Source organism: Mytilus californianus, unplaced genomic scaffold (assembly GCF_021869535.1).
Source record: "Mytilus californianus isolate M0D057914Y unplaced genomic scaffold, xbMytCali1.0.p SCAF_13, whole genome shotgun sequence".
NCBI lineage: Eukaryota > Metazoa > Mollusca > Bivalvia > Mytilida > Mytilidae > Mytilus > Mytilus californianus.
In genome coordinates, this window is record NW_026262615.1 from 35178304 (window position 1) to 35205988 (window position 27685).

The window sequence follows — 27685 nt, forward strand, 5'->3', positions numbered from 1 at the left end:
CTCCTTCAATTTTTACGACAAGGATATCATTATCGCCAAGGACGTATCTCGCTCTGTTCGTAAGTACAAATAATACACATATGCTTTAAATATGTACAATATACAACCAATTTGACAATTTTTACACGATATAAAAAACTGTGGTACATCAGTGTTTGTCTCAATATTAGTAAAACAGGTTTAATATTCCTACCTGTTACAAGGACAACCTTTTCTCTCCGGTAATTGATGTTTTGCATTTTAACGATATTTATAAGGCCACGACTATTGTATTTCACGATTGAATTTTTTGTTGTAAGATAAAAACTAAGCTGTTAAACATTTTTTTTATCATTCCTTAAAAAAAAGATGAGTGTAAATTTATAAATGATTGAAAAATACACTACTTAACTTTTTAATTTTACACAACCTAAATACTACAGTTATTCCCTGCTTGTTTTGTTAGAAGAGCAATAATTTTCAACTAATTCAATTTCCTAAAAAAATAATGAAAAGTAAAATAGATATAGTATTCGAATCAAGCATTCTTTTTGTAATAAAATCAACACAATAACAAAATTGTGCAAGATAATAGAAAAAAAATAAATAGATTACCACGACCTTACATCTAGATAACATATCATATGATACACCTTGCACACGTTACTTTACATAGAGAAAATATGACATTCATTTTGACTTTGTCAATATCAAGGAACAATTTAATTGTAAACACATATGATTGTATAAATATACTATGGCCTTTTAGAATATCTTCTGTAATAAATCTTGCTACAGGACGTGGCGCTAGAACTTCTTCTGTGATAAATATCGATGCCAGACATGTAGCAAGATCTTTTCCTGTAGTACATTTTGATACCGGACGTTGCGTCAGAACATTTCATGCAATCCATTAAGACACCGGACGTGGCGCTAGAACATCCTCTTTAAGAGCCAATCTGCCAGAAAACCATGCAAAACCGTCCGAATGTCACTTTTTCCAAATGAGTTCATATTTGGCATATTGGTGCACCTTAGTAATGTAAATAACCACACAAATTTTTTTGGGAAAATATTAAACCGATCTGGATATTTTTTGAGCGCCATTTTTTAACAGATGAAATGGCTCGAAAACAGCAAAAATAAGCCTTTTTTGGCATATTTCGCTGGTTTAAATAAAAAAATATGGTAACATTTATAATTTTTTGATAGTTGTTCCTAGTAATACATCACTTTAAGTGTAAGAATGCATAGAATTAACAATGCTGTCTATTAAGTGTATGTATAATCTAACTGTGTCAATATGTCTTATTTAGCTACATGTCCAAAATGGCTGATTTTGGTCATCTTTCAGAGCCAAAATACTCCAAGACCCGTTTATTATTGTAAAACAACATATCTACTTGCAAAGTATAACTATATATACCCAATCAAAAAAAATATCAAGCTCGGCAAATAATGTTGGTGTCTGGCATATGCCACAACAAAATGGGGTAACCTGCATATTCAAATTTTCTCAATTTTGCCATCTAATTTGTAACTACTGACATATGATAGGATCTGGACTTATAAATAAGTATAACAACAAATGGAAAAGAATAATTAATGTTTCATTTAATACATTAAGAAAATAATCATACATAAATACAAATTATTCATTATAAATCTAGAGGCTCCCAGGAGCTGAAATAGATCGTATTGACAAATTGTGCACCTAAAACGATAAAAAACACATATTTCAAACGCAATCAATTTAAATTAGAAGTTAAACAATTCAGAATAAGTTTAGACTGTAAAAAAAAAGTTTCTTCTGACCACTTTTGCAATTTATTCTTATAATATATTGATATAGTTGTCGGATAGTAGCAGAAAACTGTGAAAATTTGTAAATTTACACATTTCAGGGACAATAGCTCATAGATGTTATGTCCAATTTTTCAGAAAAATTTTGGGTATTTAGATCTTGTCTATATATATATTGAAAAGTTTTTAAATTTTGTATACATATATATATATGTATGACACTTCTTCTAAAGTTATTAAGATGATGGTTTAAAAGTGAAAACTGTAAACAGATGATTTTAACAGACAGTTAGTGATGGAAATTTTTTTATGACCCTTTGAGCCTAGTATGCTAACAAGGCAAGATTTGCCAGGTACCTATATCTATGTTGCTGCAATGTGGTCAATACAAACATGAAAATCATGAATGCTTTTAAAATGAAAGAACCTTAGTGAGCGCGCTCACATACCCCACGTCCCAACATTGTCATTGGAGAAATAAAATAAGTGTCAGAAAAAAAAAATGTATCAGAAAAAAAAATTGAATCATAATTTCCTGTCAATATGCACATCGACGTAGTATGTCCTTATTATCTACACAGTTTCATGAAATTCTGTTGTGTGGTTTGAGAGGAGTTGCGATGACAAAAGGTTGCAGTAGTATATTGGGCAAATAAGTTCAAAGGGGCGTAATTCCTGGAAAAAAAATTGAATCGTAATTTCCTGTCGATATGCACATCAACGTAGTATGTCCTTATTACCTGAAAAGGTTTCATGAAATTCTGTTGTGTGGTTTGAGAGGAGTTGCGATGACAAAAGGTTGCCTTAGTATATTGGGCAAATAAGTTCAAAGGGGCGTAACTCCTGGAAAAACAATTGAATCGTAATTTCCTGTCGATATGCACATCTACGTAGTATGTCCTTATAATCTGAAAAGGTTTCATGAAATTCTGTTGTGTGGTTTGAGAGGAGTTGCGATGACAAAAGGTTGCAGTAGTATATTGGGCAAATAAGTTCAAAGGGGCGTAACTCCTGGAAAAAAAATTAAATCGTAATTTCCTGTCGATATGCACATCTACGTAGTATGTCCTTATTATCTGAAAAGGTTTCATGAAATTCTGTCATGTGGTTTGAGAGGAGTTGGGATGACAAACTGTTGCAGTAGTACATTAAAGTAAATAAGTTCAAAGGGGCGTAACTCCTAGAAAAAGACTTGAATAGTAATTTCCTGTCTATGTGCACAACTTCATAGTATGTCCTTATTATCTAAAAAGGTTTCGTGAAATTCTGTTGTGTGGTTTGAGAGGAGTTGCGATGACAAGAAACAGGACTGACGGACTGACGGATGGACGGACAGACGGGTCAAAAACATTATACCCTCCGCAACTCGTTGCGTGGGGTATAAAAAAATCCCATAACTAGACGAAAAACAAATTACTTAGTCTATATATACCAGTGCAAAATTTATAAAGAATTTTGAATGAAATTGGATAGCTGTTAAGATTACTGTACCTATAATGCTCTACATCACATCCTCGGAGATAACAGAATTAAAATAAGTCATATGAATCTTCCAATTTCAATAAAGTTGAATGTGTTTTTTTATACTTGAACAGCTATAGGTTTTACTATAAAACAAGTGTACATTCACTTTCTTGTAAAAGAAAAACCATAACATTAAAATCTCCATAAATGATGAACTGTTATTTTTTGAGACAACATCCCATGGAAGATTTAACTGATGTTTTAAAGTTGAAAAGTTTCTGTTGCTTGTTTGGTTGGTTGAAATTGTTTCTGTTAGAAGCATTATCAGTCTCCCAATCTGATGTTGACTGCTGTGAAAGATCAGTTGTTGTTGACACTGACAGAAAGGTTAGCTGCGAGTCTAGATCTGAAAACCACAAAACATACATACATAAATCAGGTTGTTAGTTTTCATATTTTTTCATTTTCTTATTTTGGGGCCTTTTATGGCTGAATATATATGCAGTATAGGTCTTGCTCATTGTTGAAGGCCATATGGCGTATGAAGACATATAGCTTTACCTCTATGTCATTTGTTCTCATTGGCAATCATACCACATTTTTTTTTAATTTCATATATACCACTGACAGGAAATAAAATTGACAACTTTTACTGTAAGTGGATGCAGTTACAAAATTCTCCCAACTAAAGCCAAATCATTTTTGCAGAATAGTTATTATCCACACCTTAAAATCTAAATACATGGTTAGATTCAGCATATCAAAGAACCCCAAGAATTCAATTTTTGATGAAATCAAACAAAGTTTAATTTTGGACCCTTTTGACCTCAATGTGGACAAAGTTGATAACGGGGCCCAAAAATCAAAAATCTAAATACATGGTTAGATTCAGCATATCAAAGAACCCCATATATTCAATTTTTGTTGAAATCAAACAAAGTTTAATTTTGGACCCCGATTTGGACCAACTTGAAAACTGGGCCCATAATCAAAAATCTAAATACATGTTTAGATTCAGCATATCAAAGAACCCTAAGAATTCAATTTTTGTTAAAATCAAACTTAGTTTAATTTTGGACCCTTTGGACCTTAATGTAGACCAATTTGAAAACGGAACCAAAAATTAAGAATCTAAATACACGGTAGGCTTAGGCATATCAAAGAACTCCAATAATTCAATTTTTGATGAAACCAAACAAAGTTTAATTTTGGACCCTTTGGACCTCAATGTGGACCAATTTAAAAAACGGGGCCCCAAATCCAAAAACTTAATACACGGTTAGATACAGCATATTAAAGAACCCCAAGAATTCAAGAATAAAACCCCATTGAAATTGGTCAAGAAATAAGCAATTTATACGAAGTATCTTCTTTTGCACAATACTGTGCAATTGAATATTTCTTGCTATAATAATATAATATAATAATAATAAATTCTTTATTTAAAGAGGGTAAACTCAGTTAGTTACAATAAACTAATCTTCCCTGAGGCCCTCACATACAAATTACAATACAATCAAAAACAGATATTTACACATAGTTAATTTACAGTCAATTAGTTCAATGTAATATTACTAACATGATAAGATATAAGGCTGTTCAAGATGCACATGTAGTCAAAAAATCAAATAAAAATAAAAATAAAAGAATATACAAATACATTGTAGAAAACATAATCTTATCAGGACTGTGTTAAGTACTTCTTGATACTTTGTTTAAAAGTATAAGTGTTTTGAGCTTTACGCATTTTGTGTGGTAGTCCATTCCATAACACTGATCCAGAATAAACAAAAGATTTCTTAAATAGCTCAGCTTTTGGCTTAGGAACTATCATATTACCTTGAGTGACACCTCTCAAGGAGTAAGGATTATTATCTGATTTCAGTTTAAACTTTTGAACTAGGTACATTGGAGCTTCCATATGCATACATTTATATAGAAGTAAATATTTGTGGTATTTGATTCTATTGTCAACTGTCATCCACCCAAGTTCTTTAAATAAGGGGGCTGAGGGGGATAAAGGATCTGCATCTAGAATTAATCTTGCTGCCCTTTTTTGGAGTTTTAAAATTCTTGTTATCCCTTCATTTTTACATTCACCCCAAATAATACAGCAGTAGTCAATCAGGGGCAGAATATACCCATTGTAATATGTTTTCCTTGCATTTATATCTAAAAATTTCTTTATTTTAGAAAGAAGGTATATTCTGGATGATATGTTAGCACAAACTTGGTCAATTTGATTTCTCCAGCTAAGTGTGCTGTCAATTTTAACACCTAATAATTTTTCACATGAAGAATTTTGTAATACTTTTGAATTTATTATCAAGTTTGGTTGATAAGTCTGAATTGATAGTTTCTGCTTTGTTCCAGTAACCAAACATTTTGTTTTGTTTGCATTAATGAACATGTTATTCATTTTGCACCACTCTTCAACCCTGTATAAATCTTCTTGAACATCATCATGTATATTTTCTATGTTTTTCCCTGATTTATGAAGAGTGGTGTCATCAGCATATAGGTCTGTTTCACAATTTTCAATGCATAAGGGAAAAAATTGCGCAATACTGTACAATTGACAATTTCTTGCTATTGCGCAATATTGTGCTAATGGATATTTCTTGCTATTGCGCAATACTGTGCAAAGAATAGGTTTCTAACACAGAATAAATATGGTATAAAGATAAAGTTTAATAGATTCAGCATATCAGAGAACCCCAAGATCAAATTAAGATTTAAAATTTAGTTTAATTTTGGACCCTTTGGACCTCAATGTAAACCAATTTCATAATAGGGCCCAAAAACTAAATACAGGTTAGATTCAGGCTGAATCAGCATCTTTAAAATTATTGTTGAAATCAAACACAGTTAAATTATGGACCCCATTTGAACCAACTTGAAAACTGGGACCAAAATCATAAATCTAAGTACATATTTATATTCAGGATATTTGATTATTTCTATTTATCATACAAAGAACCCTAATTCATTGTAATTAGAGTTCAAGTTTTGTTAAAATTAAACTAAGTTAAAATTTGGACCCTTTGGACTTTAAAATGTGGACAAATTTGAAAACCGGACCAAAATTAAAAATCTAAATTTAAAACATTTGCATTTTGTATATCAAAAGAACCTCAAGATTTCAAGTTGTGTAGAAATAAGAAAAAAAATTTTTGGACCATTTTGAAATCAATGTGAACCAATTTAAAATGGGGCCCAATTGCAACATCTTAAATTATTTAAATACATTGTTAGATTTAGCATATTAAGAACCCAAATAATGTATTTATTTTAATTTGTTCTTGTCCTAAACATGCATGAACTATTTGCCATTGGACATTAGCATTACCAACAACCAATCAATTAATCGAACAATTGAAATATCTTCAAAAGTACCAATAAAAATCTCCCCCTTTTATATTTGAAAAAGTAAAATCACAAAAATACTGAACTCAGAGGAAAATTCAAAAAGGAAAGTCCCCAATCAATTGGCAAAATCAAAAGTTCAAACACATCAAACGAATGGATAACAACTGTCATATTCCTGACTTGGTACAGGCATTTTCTTATGTAGAAAATGGTGGATTGAACCTGGTTTTATAGCTAGATAATAAACCTCTCACTTGTATGACAGTCGCATCAAATTCCATTATATTGACAACGATGCATGAACAAAACAAACAGACACAATAGGTAAAATTGTAAAAAATAGGGGTACAGCAGTCAACATTGTGTTATCATCTTAATCACTATAAAAACAAACAAATGTAACGAAGAAGCACAAAAAGGCATACATGTACATCAAATTTAACATCCTCATTTTGCTTATATTATACTATTTTATATATCTATGAAAAATCCACCCATAAAGGATGGAAGGTTTTAATTAAGTACTGGCGTAAAATCGCGCGTTTGAAATTCGTACAGGTAGACATAAAATAATTTTGTCGTTCATAGTATGACAGGATACATAAATACAGTCACGTAAAATGGATATCACAAAATACAGACTTAACAGTAAAAGTAATACGTATTAATAAATAAAATAATTGAAATGGAATGTATGAACAGTTCATTAGTCATTGTTAGTTATTGAATGGAAACTATAGGAGCCGCCCAATATAGTACTACAAATTAAAATTAGCAAAGTGATTTTTCAACGGGAAAACCAAGTTAACAAAGACCTGTTTAATAAAACTGATGTACAAATGTATAACATGTAATTGTATAATTATGTTATTATATAAGTGATTACATATACTTTGTATGATTACCATGTTATACAAACAGTTAAATTAATATATAAGTTAATAATAACTTACCAATATCTTCTTCTATACATGTATTTAGTTTGACCTGGCTATTGTCACTTTTACAAAAATTCATCTTAATTGAGCATTGCTTGCATATATATAGCCCTACAAATAAAAAGTGTTAAACTATAAAATAATTCTTCAATTTTGTTTTACATGAAATAAAATATATCAGACAGGAAATGTAGGGTAGTGTAGCATCACTGTGCATGTAGTTTAAATGTATGTTTTTTTCTTTTAAAAAGGGCTCTATAAGTAATCTACATACATGTACATGTAGGGTCCTAAAATTGAACCTTACAAAAGTTTGCAATGCTTTTGATTTTTTTAGTCTCCATGGCCTATTAGTTCATTAAAAAAATATTATTCTCTGGATAAAGTTGTCTAGTGTTACATGTACAGTTTGTTGTATGTAAAACATGTATTTGTAGGAGGCTTTTCCACGAGATAAAACTTTTTTTAGTACACAAAGAGCTGATCAACTTCCAGTAAGAACTGAAAATATAACTTAGCGGAAGAGAATAAAAACCTGACCTGCTAAACGTTGAATATGTTGAAATAGATTTTGATTATTATCATCATGATCATGATTCTGGTCTATAAATTGATTTTTTAAAGCAGAAAATAAATATATATTGTACCCTGGTTAATAGCTTGAAAATTAAAATTCTGTCCTAAGCTGACAAGGACATACATATTTTGACCATTCTAACCCTCCCCCTTGCTTTTTTAATCAAATGGTCCCAAGACAGAACAATGTATATACGGATATATATTATTTGCTTGCACTTTGCCATTAGAAATAGGTCAGGTGTAAAAGAATATTCACATGCCCCTTCAACACCCACCTCCCCCTTTTTTTAATCTAGCTAATGTATCAATTGTTGGTCCCCTAATTTCAGATTGACTATATGGAACAAATGAAAATTGTTTGTAAGATTTGTACCTGTTCCTACTGGAATAACTCGTCCTGTATACAGCCTGTTTTGAAAGGGTGAAGATCCTTGGTCAGCTTTGGCTTTGCTGGAAGAGGGTTGGACGAGATGTTGACATCTTGCTTGACTATCATGTCAATGAATTCCATAAAAGTCCCTGTACTTCGAGCATATTCAAAGACAAAATGATGTAACAACCATGGGAAAATAAACCACTCCTTGTCTTATATAAATTAAGGAGTCCTGTTGGAAATTCTACACCATTAAGTTTTCAGTATTATTCAGACTTCCTAAATGTAGATGAATGGTAGTCTGTATCTGTACAAATATAATTGGTTACCAATGCTGGTTTCAATACCACGGTAGAGTCTACCGTAGAGAGAGTGTCGTTGATTTACTGATGGTGCGCCAGAGCAGTTTTGACACTCTCAATCTCAATTTTGGTGCGAGCAAGGTGGTTCCACTGGCTCACTTTTTTTTTTACGAAGAATGATTTAGAATACTTTTGTTTTGCTCGTTGAAATCTAAAAACACTTTTTGCTGTTCATGGACTTATTTTTCCAATCAATATTTATCATGTTTATTCACTAAATTATTGTCATGATTGTCAAATTTCTTGGCCATGTTGGCAGTAATTATTTTTTTTGGAAATGCTATTTTGGTCTTTAGTGCATTCAGATATCTTAAATAGTTTGTAATATGTAGATGTATAAGGCTGGAATAGCCCACATGCTCATCCTAGATTATTAAAGTCACAAACTTCACTGTAAACATTTGTCTGCCAAACCATCACTGGGAGCTGACATGTTTGAGATCTTACCCAAGGGAGATAAGTCAATGGAAGAGCATAAAAGATGGACTCCCTGGTTTCAGACAATTTATTGATTTTTGGACTTGCAGTACAAATACGTCTTATTTCATTTTTCAGACAAATTGATTTTACTTGTTCGAATGATTTTATGAGCCATTTTAGTACCAATTGTGTTTAGAATTTAATTAAAATCAAAATCAAAATGTGTCAATTTGGGACTAAAATCACCATTCTTCCAAGGCATAAATTAACATATAATAGTCATTTGCCAAGCTTAATATTTTGTTTTGATATAAAACATACCCCATAGTTAAAACCGATATAAGTTGCAAACAAATCCGGAATGGGTCTTGCAAGATAGAATCGAATGAAAACCACGTAAATTCATGTATGAAAATCCCCGCCTTTGTGTCCCTGCTCCTGGCAATGTGCCAAATCGTTTAAATTTTCATTTGTATTGATCATAACATAGTAAAATGGATGAGTTTCAGCTGACATTACTCTAAAAACTCAACTACCCCATTTAATATGCTTCTGGGTCATTCTTAAAAGGCATAAAAAAGTTGGATTTTTCCTTGGTTTCATTATGAATTTACAGAATTATGCAAATGAGGCTGTTACTAAAAATAGATACGATTCTGGGAAAAATTAAGTGGTCAAATTCTTTTATTTTATGTCAAGGATTAAGATGATGTATAAAAATTTGTCAAGTTGTGATTGTCGATTTGGACGATTTTCTGAATATTGCATGGTTTTCTGGCGGATTGGCTCTTAATGAATCATTATACGGACGTGTAGCTAGCACCTCTCATGTATATATGTTGATACCGGACCTGAAGCTAGAACCTCATTCCCGGGATATGTTAAAAATCTGAATAGTGGACGTGGAGCTTGAACCTCTCCTGTAAAAAATCTGAATACCAGACGTGGAGTTTGAATGTCTTTTGTAATAAATATGGATACCGGACGTGGAGTTTCAACTTCTTCTGTAATAAATATGGATACCGGAAGGCGCCTAAGAGCCTATTTTGTACTACATCTTGATATCGGACGTGGAGTTAGAACATATTCTTGATAAATCCTGATACCGGACGTGAAGCTAGAACTACTTTGGTAATAATTTTGCTAGAACCCTTTTTGGTAATATATGTTGATACCGGATATGGAACTAGAACAACTTCTGTAATAAATAGCGATGCCGGACATGTAGCAAGGTCTTCTCCTGTAATATATTTTGATACCAGAAGTTGCACTAGAACATTTCATGCAATTCATTTAGATACTGGACGTGGCGCTAGAACATCTTCTTTAATGAATCTCTATACCGGACGTGTAGCTAGAACTTCTCCTATAATATATGTTGATACCGGACGTGGAGCTAGAAACTTATTCCGGGGGTATGTTAAAAATATGTATACTGGACATGGAGCTTGAACCTCTCCTGTAAAAAAATCTGATTACCAGACCTGGAACTATAATAAATCTTAATACCGGACTAGGGCTAGAACATCTTCTGTGATACATTTTGATAAAGAAACGTAAAGCTAGAACCTCTTCTGAATTACATATGGATACCGAACGTGGGGTAAGAACCTCTTTTGAAATAATTCTTGACAATAGACGTGGAGCCAAAACCTCGTCTGTAATAAATCTTGATATCGGACGTGAAGATAGAACCTCTTCTTTATAAGCCTTGATAAAGAACGTGAAGCTAGAACCTATTCTTAATAAATCGTGATAAAGAACGTGAAGATAGAATCTTTTCTGAATTACATCTTGGCACCGGACGTGGAGCTAGAACCTTTTCAGTAATAAATCTTACCGGACTAGGGCTAGCACATCTTCTGTAATACATTTTGATAAAACGTAAAGCTAGAGCATTCTTCTGATTTACATCTGGGCACCGGACGTGGATCTAGAACCTCTTCTATAATAAATCTTGATAACGGACTAGGGCTAGAACATCTTCTATAATACATTTTGATAAAGAACGTAAAGCTAGAACCTCTTCTGAATTACATCTGGCCACCGCGCGTGGAGCCCTCTTCTTAACTACATCTGGACAGTGGACGTGTAGTTATAACCTCTTCTATATCAATCTTGATACCGGGCTCGGGCTAGAACATCCTCTGTAATAAATTTTGATAAAGAAAGTGAAACTAGAACATCTTCTGAATTACATCTTGACATCAGAGACCTGTCAATAGACTCCATTCTCAATTCTATTTATATTTGTTATAACTGAAACGTACACATATGTTGTCAACTAGAAAAAAAGTAACAGCTTTGATTCATCTCATCACACGTACAGTTCCAGTAAGTGTGCATTGTATCTAGAATAGTTTTATTATTACCTGTTGTATTGTAAAAGAAGGCTTTATGTAAATCGTTATAAAGTCATGTGCAATCAGATTTTTCAAAGAACCATTTGATGAAATAAGTAAACGTTTGTTTGATAAGATTGTGTGTTAGTTGCACGGAGGTACGCATCAATTAATTCAAAATAATTGATTGGTTGTTGTTTGCTTAACTTCAAGTGGCAAATATTCTATCCATATTCAGAACGAACAATTATGAAGGAAGCTGTTGAAGACGATATTTTCTATCAGAACATGTTGGTAAGCGTCTTTTGCGAGGATACTAGTAGGAGTGCAACCTTCGTTGCAGATCTAATACCTGTTTCGTACACGCTCCGCTTCTATGTTATTGTAGTGCTACCTACATTACAGTAAAGGATGTATATCAATTTGGTGACGGAGATTGAAAAAACCTCTAAGGCAGTGAAAATTAACGAATCAAAAATAGTTCATTTGCCTCTATAAAATAATCCCCATTAGATGACCCCAGTGTTCAAGAATAGTTAAAATTGCCAACTATTAAGATTTCTCATTTTTCTATTTTTCATATTCAAATTGCTTTGAAATAAAAATACAAACGTTACATTCAGATATAAATTTTTGAAAGTCTTTTCTGTCCGAAAATATGTACGTAAATATTGCTAGTTTTTTTTTTTTTATTTTGAACTTGCCTTTTGATTATTTTGGTTGATTAAGTTGTTTGTTATTGACACAGACTCCATATTTCTATTTACTCATTTGAAAAAAAAACAATTCTCTAAGTACTTCAATTACGTTTTATTTTTAGGTAGTGATGTCTGGGCTCATGCAATTTTTCATGTCAGTTGAAATAAAGAATGATACTGCGGTATATATTGAACCACTCCTATCTGAAGCTAGCTGTGCCATCGCTGACCAAGCAATATTCAAATTTAGGGTAAGATGTAATAATGTTAGAAAACTAGCGTTATACAATATGTTTATTTCACAAAAAAAGATATTGTGGCTTCCCCAGCACGTAGTAGGAAACAGGGAAGCTACAAGAATTAAATCAGAAAAATTAAGGACAGTCGATTTATTTTTACTTTTATATGATAAGCCAATGAGACAACTATTATAACTAGAAGACATACAGAGGTTAATATGTTTGAGTTTAACGTGGTGAATACGAATAAAAAGGAGACAATAACAAATTATTCGCCAATAAAGACTGACATCATTGACACCTCCCCCCCTTTCCACCGAAAAAAAAAAAAAAAAATCAATAAAAAAGATAATGTCTACAAACGACAAATTGGTTCTGCCCTGTCCTTATTTCTTGTTTTTGAGAGTGGTGTTTTGTGAACTATTATTCTTGTTATTGTTTTTTGTTTTGATTGCTTCATTGATTGTTGTTTTCTTAAACATTCAGTGGCAAATATTTAATGCAAGTTCAGGACGAGAAGACAGTTACAATTCATACAATAGGTAGGATTTGCAAGGAAGTTGTCTACCGGGTTGAAGGGCGAGAAATTTTGACTGACTGTGGGAAAATATTGTATGTTAAAAAAGATCAGAAAATCTTGCCTTGCAATAGGCCACTTCAGAGATTTGTTGCAAAGATTCTGTAACGTGCAGAGAGAATGACAATCTACCTATACGAGACATCGGATTTAACGACCACATTCTATCAAGATGTGGCTGCATATTAAAACATCACACTCAGCCCCGTTTATGCAAGGGTTTTACTGCCGAAACGGAGGAAATCATAGGGATGACCATATTGCAATGATCCAGTCAACCCTTGGGGTCTCTTCGTGTTGGTGTTTTCTGTTTATCTTCAATTTTGATTAATTTTATATTTCAAATTGTTGCTAAAAGTTGTGCTTATTCAGTTATTTAGAAGAACATAAAATGTTTAATTTCTATTATGGAAAATATTAAGCGAAAAGAAGTTCATAATATTACTTCATGTTATGATGATTAAGCATAATTATATGCTACAAACGTATAAATTTAAGTCTTATCATAATGGTGAACGTCATGATTGAAAATTAAAAAAAAATATGTATATCAAATACTTTCAGGTTATTGGAGAACCAAAAATTGTTGCAAGTAAGTCCTGAAAATGTTATGGTTATACCTTTCTAATTACATATAACTACCTGTATACATAACAAAGTTTTGATGGTTTAAACATTCCAATGTAAAATAGTTACAACAAATCCGGTTATGAAATGTTGTTTGTTTCTAAAGAATCCGTTTTTCAATTAAAGCAGTTTAAAGAATAAAGTAAAAAAGATTGCCATTTACATTATGAATAGCTTCTGAAAGATAACCAAACACACACACACACACACACACACACACACATACACACACCCACCCTGTCATACAATCAGTGTATTACTTTGTTTGTTTTTTTGTTGTTTTTTTTTATGAAACCTAAAGCGCCTTTTTCTATATCATAGCGAACAGTTTATATTGGTATAGGAAGCCGGAGTACTCACGTCGAACCAATGTTAGAACACCTCGTCATGAGCGGAGTTCAAACTCAAAAAGCTAATGTGCACTGTATATGAACTAATTAGAACACTCGGCTGCCGGTAACCTCCTCCGCATAAAAAAGAGATCTTGAGGTCAAAACACAGTTCACAACACTAAACAGATGTCTGTTATATATATATACTACCAAGCTCAAAATCGCCCCGAGTCTAGGAAAATAGCGAATATGTCTATAGAAACCATCACAGATCGCAAGATGCACCAACAAATTATTCCTCTAAAATGAAAAGAAAATACATTTAGATACGACAAAAGACCATCGATAACGAGGTTCTACATGTACACCTGAGAAAGGCTCTTGACCATGAGCATGCGACGGTGTTTAACAAGATTTTACAAGTTCTCAAATCAATATTCATTAAACCAAATATTCGAATTCGTCACCATTTTGATTGCTTAAAATTTAACTTCTGGTATATTTTTCTAATGGCTACTTCGTGTTTAACGTCATCAAATTGACGGAAATTTGATTCTGAAGGAGAATCAACAGGTTTTCGAACTAAATATTCTGGCCTACATTAAGTTGGAAATAAATAATATTGCCTTATTATACATGAACAGAAATATTTTAGCCCCAAATATTCAAAATTTTCAAAATATAGCTAGCTCAGTTCGCTCGAAAAATCTTCAACTATATACAACAGTTACAGATCATCCAGATACACTCTTCGGACGCTTTAAATTTATAAAGTGTTATTTCATATTTTTGTCAATGGCATATCCAGTACGCCCCCCTTTTTGACTAGAAAAAAAACATCATTTATTTTTACAATTGTAAAAAAAAATTCGCCTCGCTATGCTAGATAAATATTTTACCATTTGGGACATTTAATCCTCTCTTTTTGTTTTGCTATTACATTGTCAAATAATTTTTTTTCGGGTTTTACCGCATATCTATTCAATAGTCAAGTTTAAATTATCTTCTCTCTATATTGATTTATCATTCTATATTCTGTAATGTTCCCTTAGAGTCTCCTACTCCTAATTCTAATTTATATTGAATTTGTATGACTTCTACGATTGCATACTGCAAAACTATGTTTCTTTTCCTTAAATCAAAATTACGTGGTTTTCAGTATTTCACACACTTGATAACACCTCTTGGTCGCTTTTTAACATCACACAACTTATATAAAAATGACATTATTTATAGACAATATTTATTTAAACAAACAAATTTAGATAAAATGATTATGGCATAATCAAATACATACAATGAAACAGACAATTGTATAATTATAAAATCTTTTACATTAATTTTTATTACATCAATTCTTTTTGCATTTACTTTTGTGTTGTTCTACGCTACCAATTCATTATATGCTAGATATAGCTTATGCATGTGTGTGTGTGTGTGTGTACGAGCACGCTTGTGTGAGTGAAGAAGTTGAAAAAAATATATTTGTTTATTTATAGTTTTTGAAGTAGAAGATGCTACAGTTCTGAATAGGGTTACTGCTGAAATAATGGCTTCCGGTTCCTTTACCGTGACATGTTCACCACTATCCTGTTATGAAAGTTGGGCCAAGATTTTAGGCGTTGATGAAAAATTCACAGGACCAGCTCCAAGGAAATTGACAGGAAAATATGTGTCATGGTTTGACATTACGTTAGAACATCATGGTAAAGTAATATGTATTCATAGCGATTAAAATTTCCCCGACTGTTTACTAGCCGAATCCTCATCGAATGGTACTTTTTTTTCCAACACGTTAACTACGGTCCTTTGTTCCTACTATGTTAGTGTGTCTATAGCGTCTACGCCCTCTAAACATGTTTTGCCTTGTCTATAGCTTTTGTTTCTTTATCCTCTGTAACTGTTTTATTTATATAGATTGTCCACTCTGTATGACTGTATCTATAGCAAATGATCCTCTGCCTTCTGTCACTGTAACTGTTTGATAATCGGATAGATTAAGGTTTGTTTATCCTCTCTTACTATTTTATCGTATCTAAAATTTGTGATTCTGAGTTTAGAAACAAAACTAATCTTAACTCATCTGATATGCTTAATTTGAGTTTTTTGTTGTTCTTTAAACAACATTAAAAAAAAAAACGTTAACAAAAAACGGGAAGTTCCCCCAAGTTTAGTCTTTTCAAAACATTTCCAAAAATATATTAATTGGTGATATTTATTAATTAAAAGACGAAGTATTTGCAAGTCTCTCTGTAACATCAACACGGAAAAAAGATATATATCATATAAGCGACGTCTACCCCACATCTCTCCTTATTCACGTATGTATTTAGATCTTAGTATCATGTAATTGGTACCGTTGCCATTAATTCTATGTTGATATAGGCATATTTTATTGTCAGAGCAAGAAAAAGAATTATGAATAAGACACAATAAAATTGAGAATGGAAATGGGGAATGTGTCAAAGAGACAACAACCCGTCCAAAGAGCAGAAAACAGCCGAAGGCCACCAATGGGTCTTCAACACAGCCCGGAGGGGGGCTTCAGCTCCAAGACATATAAATGAACATGTTTTGTGAGATGTCAACCATCCCCCTATAGCTCTAGCTAATGTAAAAAAACAAACACACAGCAATACGCACAGTAAAAATTAGTTTAAAAGAGGTCCGAGTTCGATGTCAGAATAAGAAACAAAAGAAACTAAGCAAAATGACAATGATACATAAATTAACATAGAACTACTAGCAGCTACTGACATGCCAGCTCCTTTTATTATATATATCTTTATTCTGACAAACCTTCGTCAATACAATGGTATACAGAAGTTACATGTAATAAATAGTACAGTTATAAATTAAAAATATAAATCAATTGTTTTAAAAACAATTGTTAAACGGTCTTTCCCCTCCGAAACATGATTGGTTGGTTGGTTGGTTGGTTGGTCGATTGATTGATTGATTGATTGATTGATTGTTTGATTGATTGATTGATTGAAAGTTTGCATGACACTCTCTCTATGCCAGGCATCGGACTTGACGTTCATATTCTGACGAGGCTGCGTACTTGTATATCCCGCACTCCCAAACGGAAAGCTTCAGGATTTCCTAATAAATAAAAATCCTAACATCTACTTTTTTTTTCTAATTTTCTCTATTTGCTACGAGAACTGATACTTCATGGTTTCTTTTATGTGTTGTGTGTACATTTTGTTTCAACTTGTAGGAAGAAAAAAAATGAGTAACATTTTGTCTTGGAAGTTTTACTTTCCATATTTGGATATGGATCTCGAATGTTTTATTCTAATTTTAGGTCCACGCGCGTGATGATGTTTTGAAGTCACTTGACGCTCGAATATATATGTCTGGAGTTAGAAAATTAATTTCTTTTCAGGGGAGACCGTTGAACAGAGCACATGTGTATTGATCAGAGAAACACGATAACTATTGTTTTTATTTTGTACAGGTCATTGATGTCGGATCACGCATACATATTACGTACACATGTTTACGGGAGCACAGATTTGTATTTTAATGCATGTTTAGAAATTTGATTGTAGGATTTCAGTAATACATTGATTTTAATTTCGCAATCAAGCGGACCGCACGTGTCTCATCGAATAATTTCAGAAAATACATGAATTGGAGCAAATTTTTGCAGGGATGGATTTCTATTTCAGAAAGAAATTTGTACATAAGAAGGATTAGCATTTTACAGTATAATGTACGGGACTAAAAGCGATCTTCTTTTCTTTGAAATGGGATAACTTAAAAAAAAAATCAGTTGAAAAAAGGGGGGGGGGGGAGTGTAGTGGTAGACTGTGGTTCATTATTGAGATAAGAAACATTTACAACATGATAGCTGCAAAGTTTGAAGTTTTGATAAGTAATTTGTAGATTCGACCATAACAGGGACATTGACCCTGCAATAAAGTGACGCATACCATTTCGACCAAAAATTTCTAGTAAACACGTGTCGCGACAAACTTTTTGGTTAAATTGTTTTGTCGATATCTATAACTCTTTCTAGGAAGAAGCGATATGAACTTAATGTAAAAAATCACAACATGACCTTGACCTTTGACCTTGACCTAGTTTTCTATTCTTTAGGACCAAGGACCTCAAATCAACAGACCCTAGATCTCTATCACTTATGGTTTACCAGTTACAAATGCATATCACTTATTTCAAATGCATTAGGGGAAATAACTCTCATATGGAGTCTTCGTATCGCTTCCGTCAAAATTGGACAAAAAATCCTGAGGGTATAGCGAGCCATTTGGTAAAATAAATTTGTCGCTTTCTTTTACGGTTACGGAGGAGATGCAGTCACAAGGAAAACAGTGTTCAGGGAGATAACTCCTACAAAGAAAATTGTTCGGCTTAGAATGGGTGAAAATAAAAAGCGCATTGACTGTATGATACTATATAAGAAATATCTAAGCGACATCTTGCGAAACAAAAATTTTACGCGAGAACAAAATTAGGCGGAAGAAAAAAATAATAATAATAATAATAATAATCAGAACAAATACAATAGGTCTTTCCACAGAAAAGTGGAAAGACCTAATAAACATGATATGTACACTATTTACAAATCTAAGTTGAATTTAGCCAGGAGAACACACACATGAATTAATATGCCTTATAAATGTACATAGCTTTTTTTAAATATGATTGTTTTGTTATATTCATTACTTCCTTAAATTTAATTATATTCGGATTATTAATATACTTTTTATCAATATACTTTTGTCTTTCTATAGCCATAAATTTACAATTCATTACATAGTGGAATTCATCTCCAAGATCTTTTAAGTCACAGAGTCCGCATATTCTTTTATCTCTCTGAATTTTTTTCCATCTACCACTTTCTATCGGTAATCTGTGGTTAATTAGTCTTAATTGACATAAAGTATAAATATCACGGGGTTCCAAAATATCTAAATACTTTTCGAATCCGAAAAGTTCATTAAAAAGGCGGTAATTTAATGTTTTTGAGTTCGTTTGAATATCTGAGTACCATGTTTGTTTAAATTGATCTTGGAGAGATGTTCTAACAACAGTCTTTAACCAAATTTCATTTATACAAGTTTGAATTAACCATACATAAGATAAACCAGTATCATTTAGAATAGATTCTATACATTTCATCCAATAAAATTTAACATTATTTCCATGAGATAAACTAAACATTAATTTGTATGCTATTGTTGATAATTTACCGGGTTTGCTAAAAATCAACTTTGCCCAGTATGAAATCATGCGAATTTTGATATCTAAGCTAATAGGATAACGTCCTAATTCTCAATAAATAACACAATTCGTGGTGGAAGATTTTAGATGGAGTAGAAGTTTACAAAATTTCAAATGAACTCTTTCTTATATATCATTATTTCTAAATCCCCAAATTTCACAGCCGTAAAGTAAAACAGGTTTAACCAATTTATCAAATAAATCTAATTGACAGCTTATTGATAAGCCATGCTTTCTACCTTTTTTGATAACTTCATACATTGCTCTCGTTGCTTTTTCTGCAAGATGCTTCTTATTTGCTTTAAATGAGCCATTTTTAGTCAGAGTTACCAAAATTAAATTTAGGGTAAACAGGTTGTCTACCACTACAAAAAATCATGATTTTAGTCTTGTCTACATTGACTTTCATTTTCCGAACATTACAATATGATTCAAATTTTTCTAATAGTAATTGAAGTTCTGTGGCTGATTCAGCCATTAAAACAGTATCGTCTGCGTAGAGAATTGCAAACAGTTTAACATATAAGTTTAGTTCGTCTTCTAGGGCATCTGATATAGTTTTTAAGCCTATCAAATTCCCTTTACAAAAGAAATCTTCCAAATCGTTCAAAAAAAGCGAAAAAAGAAAAGGGGATAAATTCTCCCCTTGGCGTAGACCAATGTTACTTGGAAAATAATCAGATTTCTCACCATTGTATGACAAACATGATTTTATATCATCATACATGTTATGAATAATTTTATACATATAACCATTACTATTATTTACAGCATCTTATACCATAAAGCATCTCTAGTCACTGTATCAAATGCTTTCTCAAAATCGACAAAAGCACAGAACATTTTTTTCTTTTTTAATTTCAAAATTTCAAAAAAAGAGTGTAGTGTAAAGATACAATCACAAGTTGAGTAACCATTTCGGAATCCACACTGATTTTCATTAAGTAGTAAAACTTCATCAGAGAACCTTGAAAGTCTATTACTTGAAATAGCTGTAAATAATTTACCCATACAACTTACAATAGTAATGGGTCTATAGTTTTTAGGATCAAACTTATTGCCTTCGTTTTTATAAAATGGCTTGATCGTTCCAATCACCCAAGATACTGGTATTATTCCAGTTCTAAAAATCAAGTTAAACAATGCAGAATAAACATCAATAAAAAAATCGCCAGAAGTCTTAATATATTCGTTAATAATCATATCATCACCACAAGCTTTGTTATTTTTTAAATTCTTAATACATTTTAATATTTCTTCTTTCGTAATTGGACTATTTAAATTATCATTCAGTTCACTCATCAAATTTGTATCATAAGTTGGCAAGTCAATTGGATCTAAGTTACCTGAGTGTAGCTCTTTGAAAAAGTTGAGTAAATCCTCAAAATTAATATTCGGTTGTTTTAAATATTCACGTTGGTTCAAAATTTTCCAATACTCTTTGGTGTTTTGAGATCTAAGATTTTTTAATTTTCGAGTCATATCTTTTTTATGTTTTTTTATAGCCTTGTCCATGACCTTTTTATATCTTTTCTCAGATTCTTTAACTTTATTAGATAATAAAGGCGAAGGCCTTGCCTTCAGCTTGCGCTTAAATTTTCTATAATTCTGTCTCTCAAATTTACACTCAAGGTTAAACCAAGGTTTATCTCCCTTGTTTTTGGATGCTCGTTTTTTTGGCTTGTCTGATCTTGTTCCTAAAGTCTCCCTTGCGGATTCTATTAGGATTAATCCGATCTCATTCACAAAAGAGTTTATCATGTCATCATTAATACTTTCCAAATTTACATTTACTAAATCATGTAATAAACTGTCTAGTTTTTCAAAATTTAAATTCTCTCTAAATTCAGGTTTCTTTTCATGATCCCATTTATTAACTTTTTTATATGATTGACTAATGAAATTGTTCTGTTCAATGTCTTCATTTACAGATTGATTACAATTCAAACATATATACAAAGGGCAATGTACATCTGAGTACAAATGAGAAAATTCTAAAACGTTCAAATTAATAATGTTTTCAATGAAATTAACCTTACATAAACAGTAGTCTACTACACTTGCGTTTCTACAGGTAAATTTTCCAACTCTATCAGTACCTAGTCTGCCATTCATAATAAATAAGCTGTTACATTTACATAACTCAAGTAATTGATTACCGTAACGGTTTTTCCCTTTGTCCATACTATTACGATCAATGGGTATATTAAAAAGGTTTAGGTTACATACATCATTAATAGATACACCTTCTAACTCATTATTCTTATCATTTTCGTCAATAAAAATATAATCTTTCTCACTGGCCGTGCGGGCGTTAAAATCCCCGACCATAAATATATTTTCATATATGGATGAGAGTTCTAGGTACTCGCTTTCAATTTCACCGAAAGCATCAGGTGATGAATAAGCAGTGTATTCTGGTGGTATGTACACAACACCGAGGATAACGTCCCCGTCTTTGAATAGTCTTGAAATCTTACACCATAGAACAAATTTACTATTTGTCTCAATTTCTTGGATACAATTCGAAATATTTTCGAAATATTTTCCCTATACCCGAGTACAATACCACCGGACTTCACTCTAGATATCTTACGTCTATTTTTGGCTTTTACCTTATAATCCGGTATACAAATTTCGTCCATATCGTCAGTTTTGGACTCGACAAAGCATAAAATATCATGTTTTTGTAATAAATTCTGGGTATTGTAACTTATGTTTTAGGCCACAACAATTTATGTAAATAAGGTTTATGGTTTGAATATTTGTAGTTTTTTCCTGAGACAGATCCAAAGATTCACTGTTTAGAGAATGGCTTGGGCTCTCATCATCTAAAATCTTTGCATTTTCAATCTCAACATTTACATTAAAAATCATATCAATCTGATCATATATTTCATCAATACATGTATTACCCCCTACATGTATATTACTAGGTGATATATCTATTGTATTATAATCATTAGTACATGTGTTTATTACATTATAGTGTTGCCCACTAAATATATTACAACTAGACAAATCAAATGTAAGATCACTATTTTCAATACGAACATCGTTAATTACACTAGTATTATTTACATTGTCAATTTTTCTAAATGTAGCACCAAGTTTATGATTTAAGTTCGACGTCTCAAGGTGGTGTACTCCTCGGCGCTCCTAAATGCGTGAAGGGGTTGAGCTGGTTCGAGGCCGTTTCATGGATCTGCGATCCCCTTGTGAGTTTGGCGTTGACTGTTCGTTAATATGCGGGGCATCGTTACGTTCTTCCGGATGGCTATGGCGGTCAAATGTGTCGATGTCATCGTGTATCTCATACAGTTCATTGTCGATATAGAGTCGGTCGCGTACAAGTTTCACATTTCGTCTATTGTACTTGGCTTCCTTCATGATATGATACAATTGCTTCCTCCTGTCTTCTATTTCTTTCGGAAACTGCTGTTTGATACCATATCTAGTATTTCGTAACCTGTAGGCATTATCTAGCACATACTGCAAATCGTATTGATATATGAATCGTGCAACGATTGGTCTCATACCACGTTGACTGCGTCCAAAACGGTGGACATTACCAAATTCAATTTTGTAATCAATACCAATTTCATTATAGAGGAAATCTCGGAGAAATTCTTCTGTGTTTTCATCTCTAACCTCGTAAAGACCAGTAAAGATAAGATTGTTCTTCATAGACCGACAATGTAAGTCCAGCACTCTTTCCTTAAGCTTTTCTAGTTCACCTTGGCAGTTACAATCAGTCGAAGTTCTACCTTGTGATTTTATTTCAGAAATGTCTTTGGAAACCTTATTAATGCTTGTATTTGCTTTATCAATTTCACTGGTATTCTTGTTGTTGAGGCTCTTGTTTTTATCACATTGAGATTTTAGGTTGTCAAATAAATTCCCTACTCCTTGTATGTTGTTTTCAAGTTCAGTTATTTTACCTTGGCATGATTTTAAGCCCTTCTCAGTAGTAATAACTCGACTTGTCAGAGATGTAATAATATTTTTTATGTCACCAAATTTGCCAATGACTTTCTCTACCGACTGCAATCTTTTATCAATGATTGATACTAGATTTATAAAGGTGTTCAAAAGTAGAGGTACAATTTGGTTCTCCCCATTTTCTTCTACAATCTTTCTACTCTCCTCCAAGAGCTGACGTGTTTCACTAAGTGACATTATATATGTATTAGAATTATAGGTAAACGTATGGTCAAGTGATCACAGGGTCCAAAGTCCAATTTCGATGACCGATTGCAACACCTCACACAAACAATTAATTTACATTGTCCGACTAAGTGAATTGTTCTCATTATATGTAGGTGTAATGTTCTATTTTTAGTGCTGTCTTTAAATAAATTGCACAAAAGGTGAAAAATTAAATCATTACCATACGTTTATTCTCTTCTTCTCACCATGTAGTATATTTAATGCTGTTCCCTATGGTATATAGATAAAAACAAGGAAATTTGAAAGTCTTTGATTGATTTCATTAATCACCTTAGTTCAATTCATAAGTCAGGCGGTCTCAGACCTCAATTAAACTGATTGAACGATTGTGTCTTCATCATATGAAAATCAAGCGCAATCCCTCCCGATAGGGGTTTAGTATCATACCATCATACAATATATGAGAAGAACATAACCCGTATCATGCCAAAAACTGGTTTTAGAATAGATGTGTTTATTTTCAATGCAATGACCCTATGAGTGAATCAATATTAATACCAAAATATGCCATCTTTAATGACCTGACAACAGTTCCGTAACTTCATGTATAAGTCTGTTTAAAGGTTTGGTTAGCTTTTGAGGTGAATGTCGACATTTTTGTGCTTTGTTAAGAATATTACCATAAAAGAATGGATGTGAAATACCTGAACGTATAAGATGTCTGCCTGTTGATTTATATTTACGAATGGTGTCCTTGTATCGATGATAAATTTAGTAAATGTTTTGACTAGTTTGTGATATCGAAAACCCTGGTGTAATAATTTTTCAGTAATACAGAGATTTCTTTCGTTAAAATCAAATACGTTGTTACATACACGAGCGAATCGAACAAGTTGAGATATATAAACACCATAAGATGGTGACAAGGGAACATCATCATCTAAAAATGAAAAATCATCGCTTTTATCATAAATTTTGGTATTGAGCTTCCCGTTACAGATATAGATATCAGGATCCAGGAAAGGGCAGTGTTCATTGTTAGTATTAGCTTTATGTAATGCCAGTTCAGCAGGATAAATCTCTTTAGTGTACATACTGAAGTCGTCATTATTGAGAGCCAATATATCATCCAAATATCTAAAAGTGTTATTAATTTTTTGTATCAGATGTTATTTCGATGGGTCTTTGCTGATTTTAGTCATAAATTGTAACTCATAACAATACAGAAACGGGTCCGAAACCAGTGTGCACAGTTTGTCCCCATAAGAATTCCGATAACTTGACGATATACGGAATCTCCATAGCGAACAAAAATGTTATCTAGTAAAAATTCCAGGGCAGTTATAGTATCAACGCAGGTCCATTTGACATAGTTCTTTTGTTTGCTGTTACTAAAAAAATGACATAAAAGAGTTTGAACATATATATTCGCATTCTGACTTTTTAAATGCCCATTTAATAAGGTGTGTGATTTTTTTCTTAATAAGATTATGAGGCAAAGTGGTATAAATATTGAACAGAGGAGATCTTTTCTCTAATACAAAATAATCATTACATTAAACATATATGATAAAGTACACTTGACACAGAAATATATGATATTTGAAAAGAAAACTAATGATAATAACATAGCACTACGCGTATGCTATGTAAGAGAGTTTGTCGTCATCGAAGAAACAGTTTGAAAATTAGTCGTTTAAGACTAATCGCCATGTTGAAGTTATATAATTTTGTATTGCTCTATTTTATATGCAGTTGATGTCAAAGTCAACATCAGAAAATTGTTAATTTTTATTTTTACATTACCATATCACCTGTTATACTTATTTGTCATTTGTGGACAGAAGGATAACATATTCCATTCAAAGGCAACTTCTTTGTGGCTGAATGGTAAAACAAAACATTACTTAATATAACTTTGAAAACAAATGATATGGGGTATCCATTCATGACACAAAATCAGTACATGCACGGGAAAAACACACACAAAGCAAAGGAACAGCACTTTTATTGCTGTTCGTCACCCCAATGTCACACTGAGGCTTTCAACAAGGAGAAAAAAAAACTCCAACTTCACTGTAAGTTTAAGACGGCCCGTAGCACAGACTTGAGCGGAGTTCTTTACAAAAATGATTAAGTTTATCAAGTACAAATACGTGTAAAAATGTGTACGCTATAATTCTTATTTATGAACGCAAATTGGAATGCTATACTTTGATTATACTGTAAGTTTTAAAACTGTTCATTGTTGCTCCATATATGTTTTGTTGTACGATCGAAACAATTTTGACAGGTATACCATTAGAACAATTTGTAGAATATTGGAGAGACGAAGCAGCTTCAATTTTAGAACTACGCAGTAAAGGACAGATCGAGATTGAGATTTTTAAAGTGCTTGGCGAAAGACGGGTATGTTTCTTAATGATTTTTTCAAAAACGTAGAGTCCTAAGTGTACCTAACGAATACTATTCCAGAAACAAGTGTCGTGTGGACTGTTCTATATATCATATCAGTTATACTTGACTAGTACCACTGTTGATTAAATTTCAGTATCAGACAGTAATTTGGTCTGTCTTTCAAATTCACATGATTTGAAGTACACGTATTCAAGTTTCAAACTTTGAGTTTAATATCAATTGAACTAAAATTGTAAATTTCGGATCTAGCATTTGGCCTTTTGTTGCGTTAGGGGTCCAAACCTCATATAGATCGATATGCTACACTAACCATAGGCCTGACTTACCATGTCCCATATACACACGTAACCCTTACAGACCCTAACCTAACCTGAACCTCAAACTGATCGTAACTCTAAAGTACAGTAAAATAAAGCCTAAAATTGCATGATCATAAAGTTCTCCTTATTTGTTTGTTTGCGTTTAGTGAATCCACACACATTTTATTTAATTGGCTTCAAATCCGTTGGGTCTTCCCTATAAAAATTGTTCACGAAAAAGGGTCATGTGCAATAGACTTGTATTATACATTTGATATATTGGCCGATGTTATAACCTCTGTTTACAACTAACTCACTATAAGCTATGTCATTTTTGTTTATTTGTGTATTATTCAAATTTCTCAAAGGCATCCTAATTTTCTTGAACAACTAACTTCATTATAAACTTATATATTCCCAATTTGTTTCAGCTACACGCTTTTTCTTGTAAAGATAACCCAGAAGAATGGGAAGGCCTAACGTTAAAGCTTCCAATGTGGGTCAAAATGGGAGACCAAATATACAAGAAGACGAAACTTGTCACAAAGATGTAATAACAAGGACTACAAAATCGATTTTTCATCAAACATTAATGTATTATAAATAAAGTCAATAGTAGTAAACCGCTGTTCCATTGTCATAATTCGATTAAGAAAATACAAATTCGGGTAACAAACTAAAACCGAGGGAAACACATTAACTATAAGAAGAAAACAACGGAACAACAGAAACACTGAACTCCAACAAAAGCAAACGCCAACATACATAGAAACGACAAATAAGCTAATTCATATGTTGCTTTTTTTTTTATAAGTTTACATGTTTAAAGAAGTTTTGTTATTGGTGTAATCAATAAATACAAGCTTTCATATCACGACTTTCAATTCCTTCAAGAAGATGCGATAAGCACACATTACGTAGAAATAAACAACTAATAGTCACCGTTTGGTCTGCATAAATGAACAAAACTCATACCACATGGTAAGCTATAAAATGTTTTACAAATGTAAAAAAATATTCAAACTAGAAAACAATCAACCGGTTTGTGTAAAAAAAACAATAAACGTAAAAGGAATAACACATCAGGATGTTAGTTTTTTTTTTTTTTTTTTTTTTTCGTTTGAGTTGTTTTACCTGTGTCATTTTGGGGCCTTTTATAGCTTAATTTGTGATATGTGTGTTGCTCATTGTTTAAGGTCTTATGGTGACTTTTAGTTGTTAATCTCTATGTTTTGATATTTTGTATGAAGTACAGAAGCGTACTTGTTAAAAAAAAAGTATTCGTATATATTTGTGAAAAAAATACAGAATGCAAGCTTCTATGTTTATAAATACACAAATGACGTTAAAGTAAAATATAATTTTATCCGATGACCAATATACAATACATTTATAGACTGATATTTGATCGATAAAAAGGAGCAATGCAAGTACTAACATGAC

General features: G+C 32.2%; 1 protein-coding gene and 1 long non-coding RNA gene across 2 annotated transcripts; one reads left to right on the forward strand and one right to left on the reverse strand.

Annotated features, from left to right (window-relative positions):
• LOC127723556 (uncharacterized) lies at positions 1–27111 on the forward strand. The gene is made up of 6 exons (XM_052230230.1): positions 1–59; positions 12450–12578; positions 13708–13735; positions 15602–15808; positions 25819–25934; positions 26674–27111. The coding sequence occupies exons 2-6, from the start codon at positions 12456–12458 to the stop codon at positions 26794–26796; spliced, it is 597 nt and encodes a 198-aa protein (XP_052086190.1). The 5' UTR covers positions 1–59; positions 12450–12455; the 3' UTR covers positions 26797–27111.
• On the reverse strand, positions 1951–9662 carry LOC127723560 (uncharacterized). Its single transcript, XR_007992124.1, has 3 exons — positions 8506–9662; positions 7569–7664; positions 1951–3652 (listed from the first exon to the last, which is right to left on the reverse strand). It is a non-coding gene; the product is annotated as an uncharacterized LOC127723560 (long non-coding RNA).
• Positions 27112–27685: the final 574 nt, after the last annotated feature.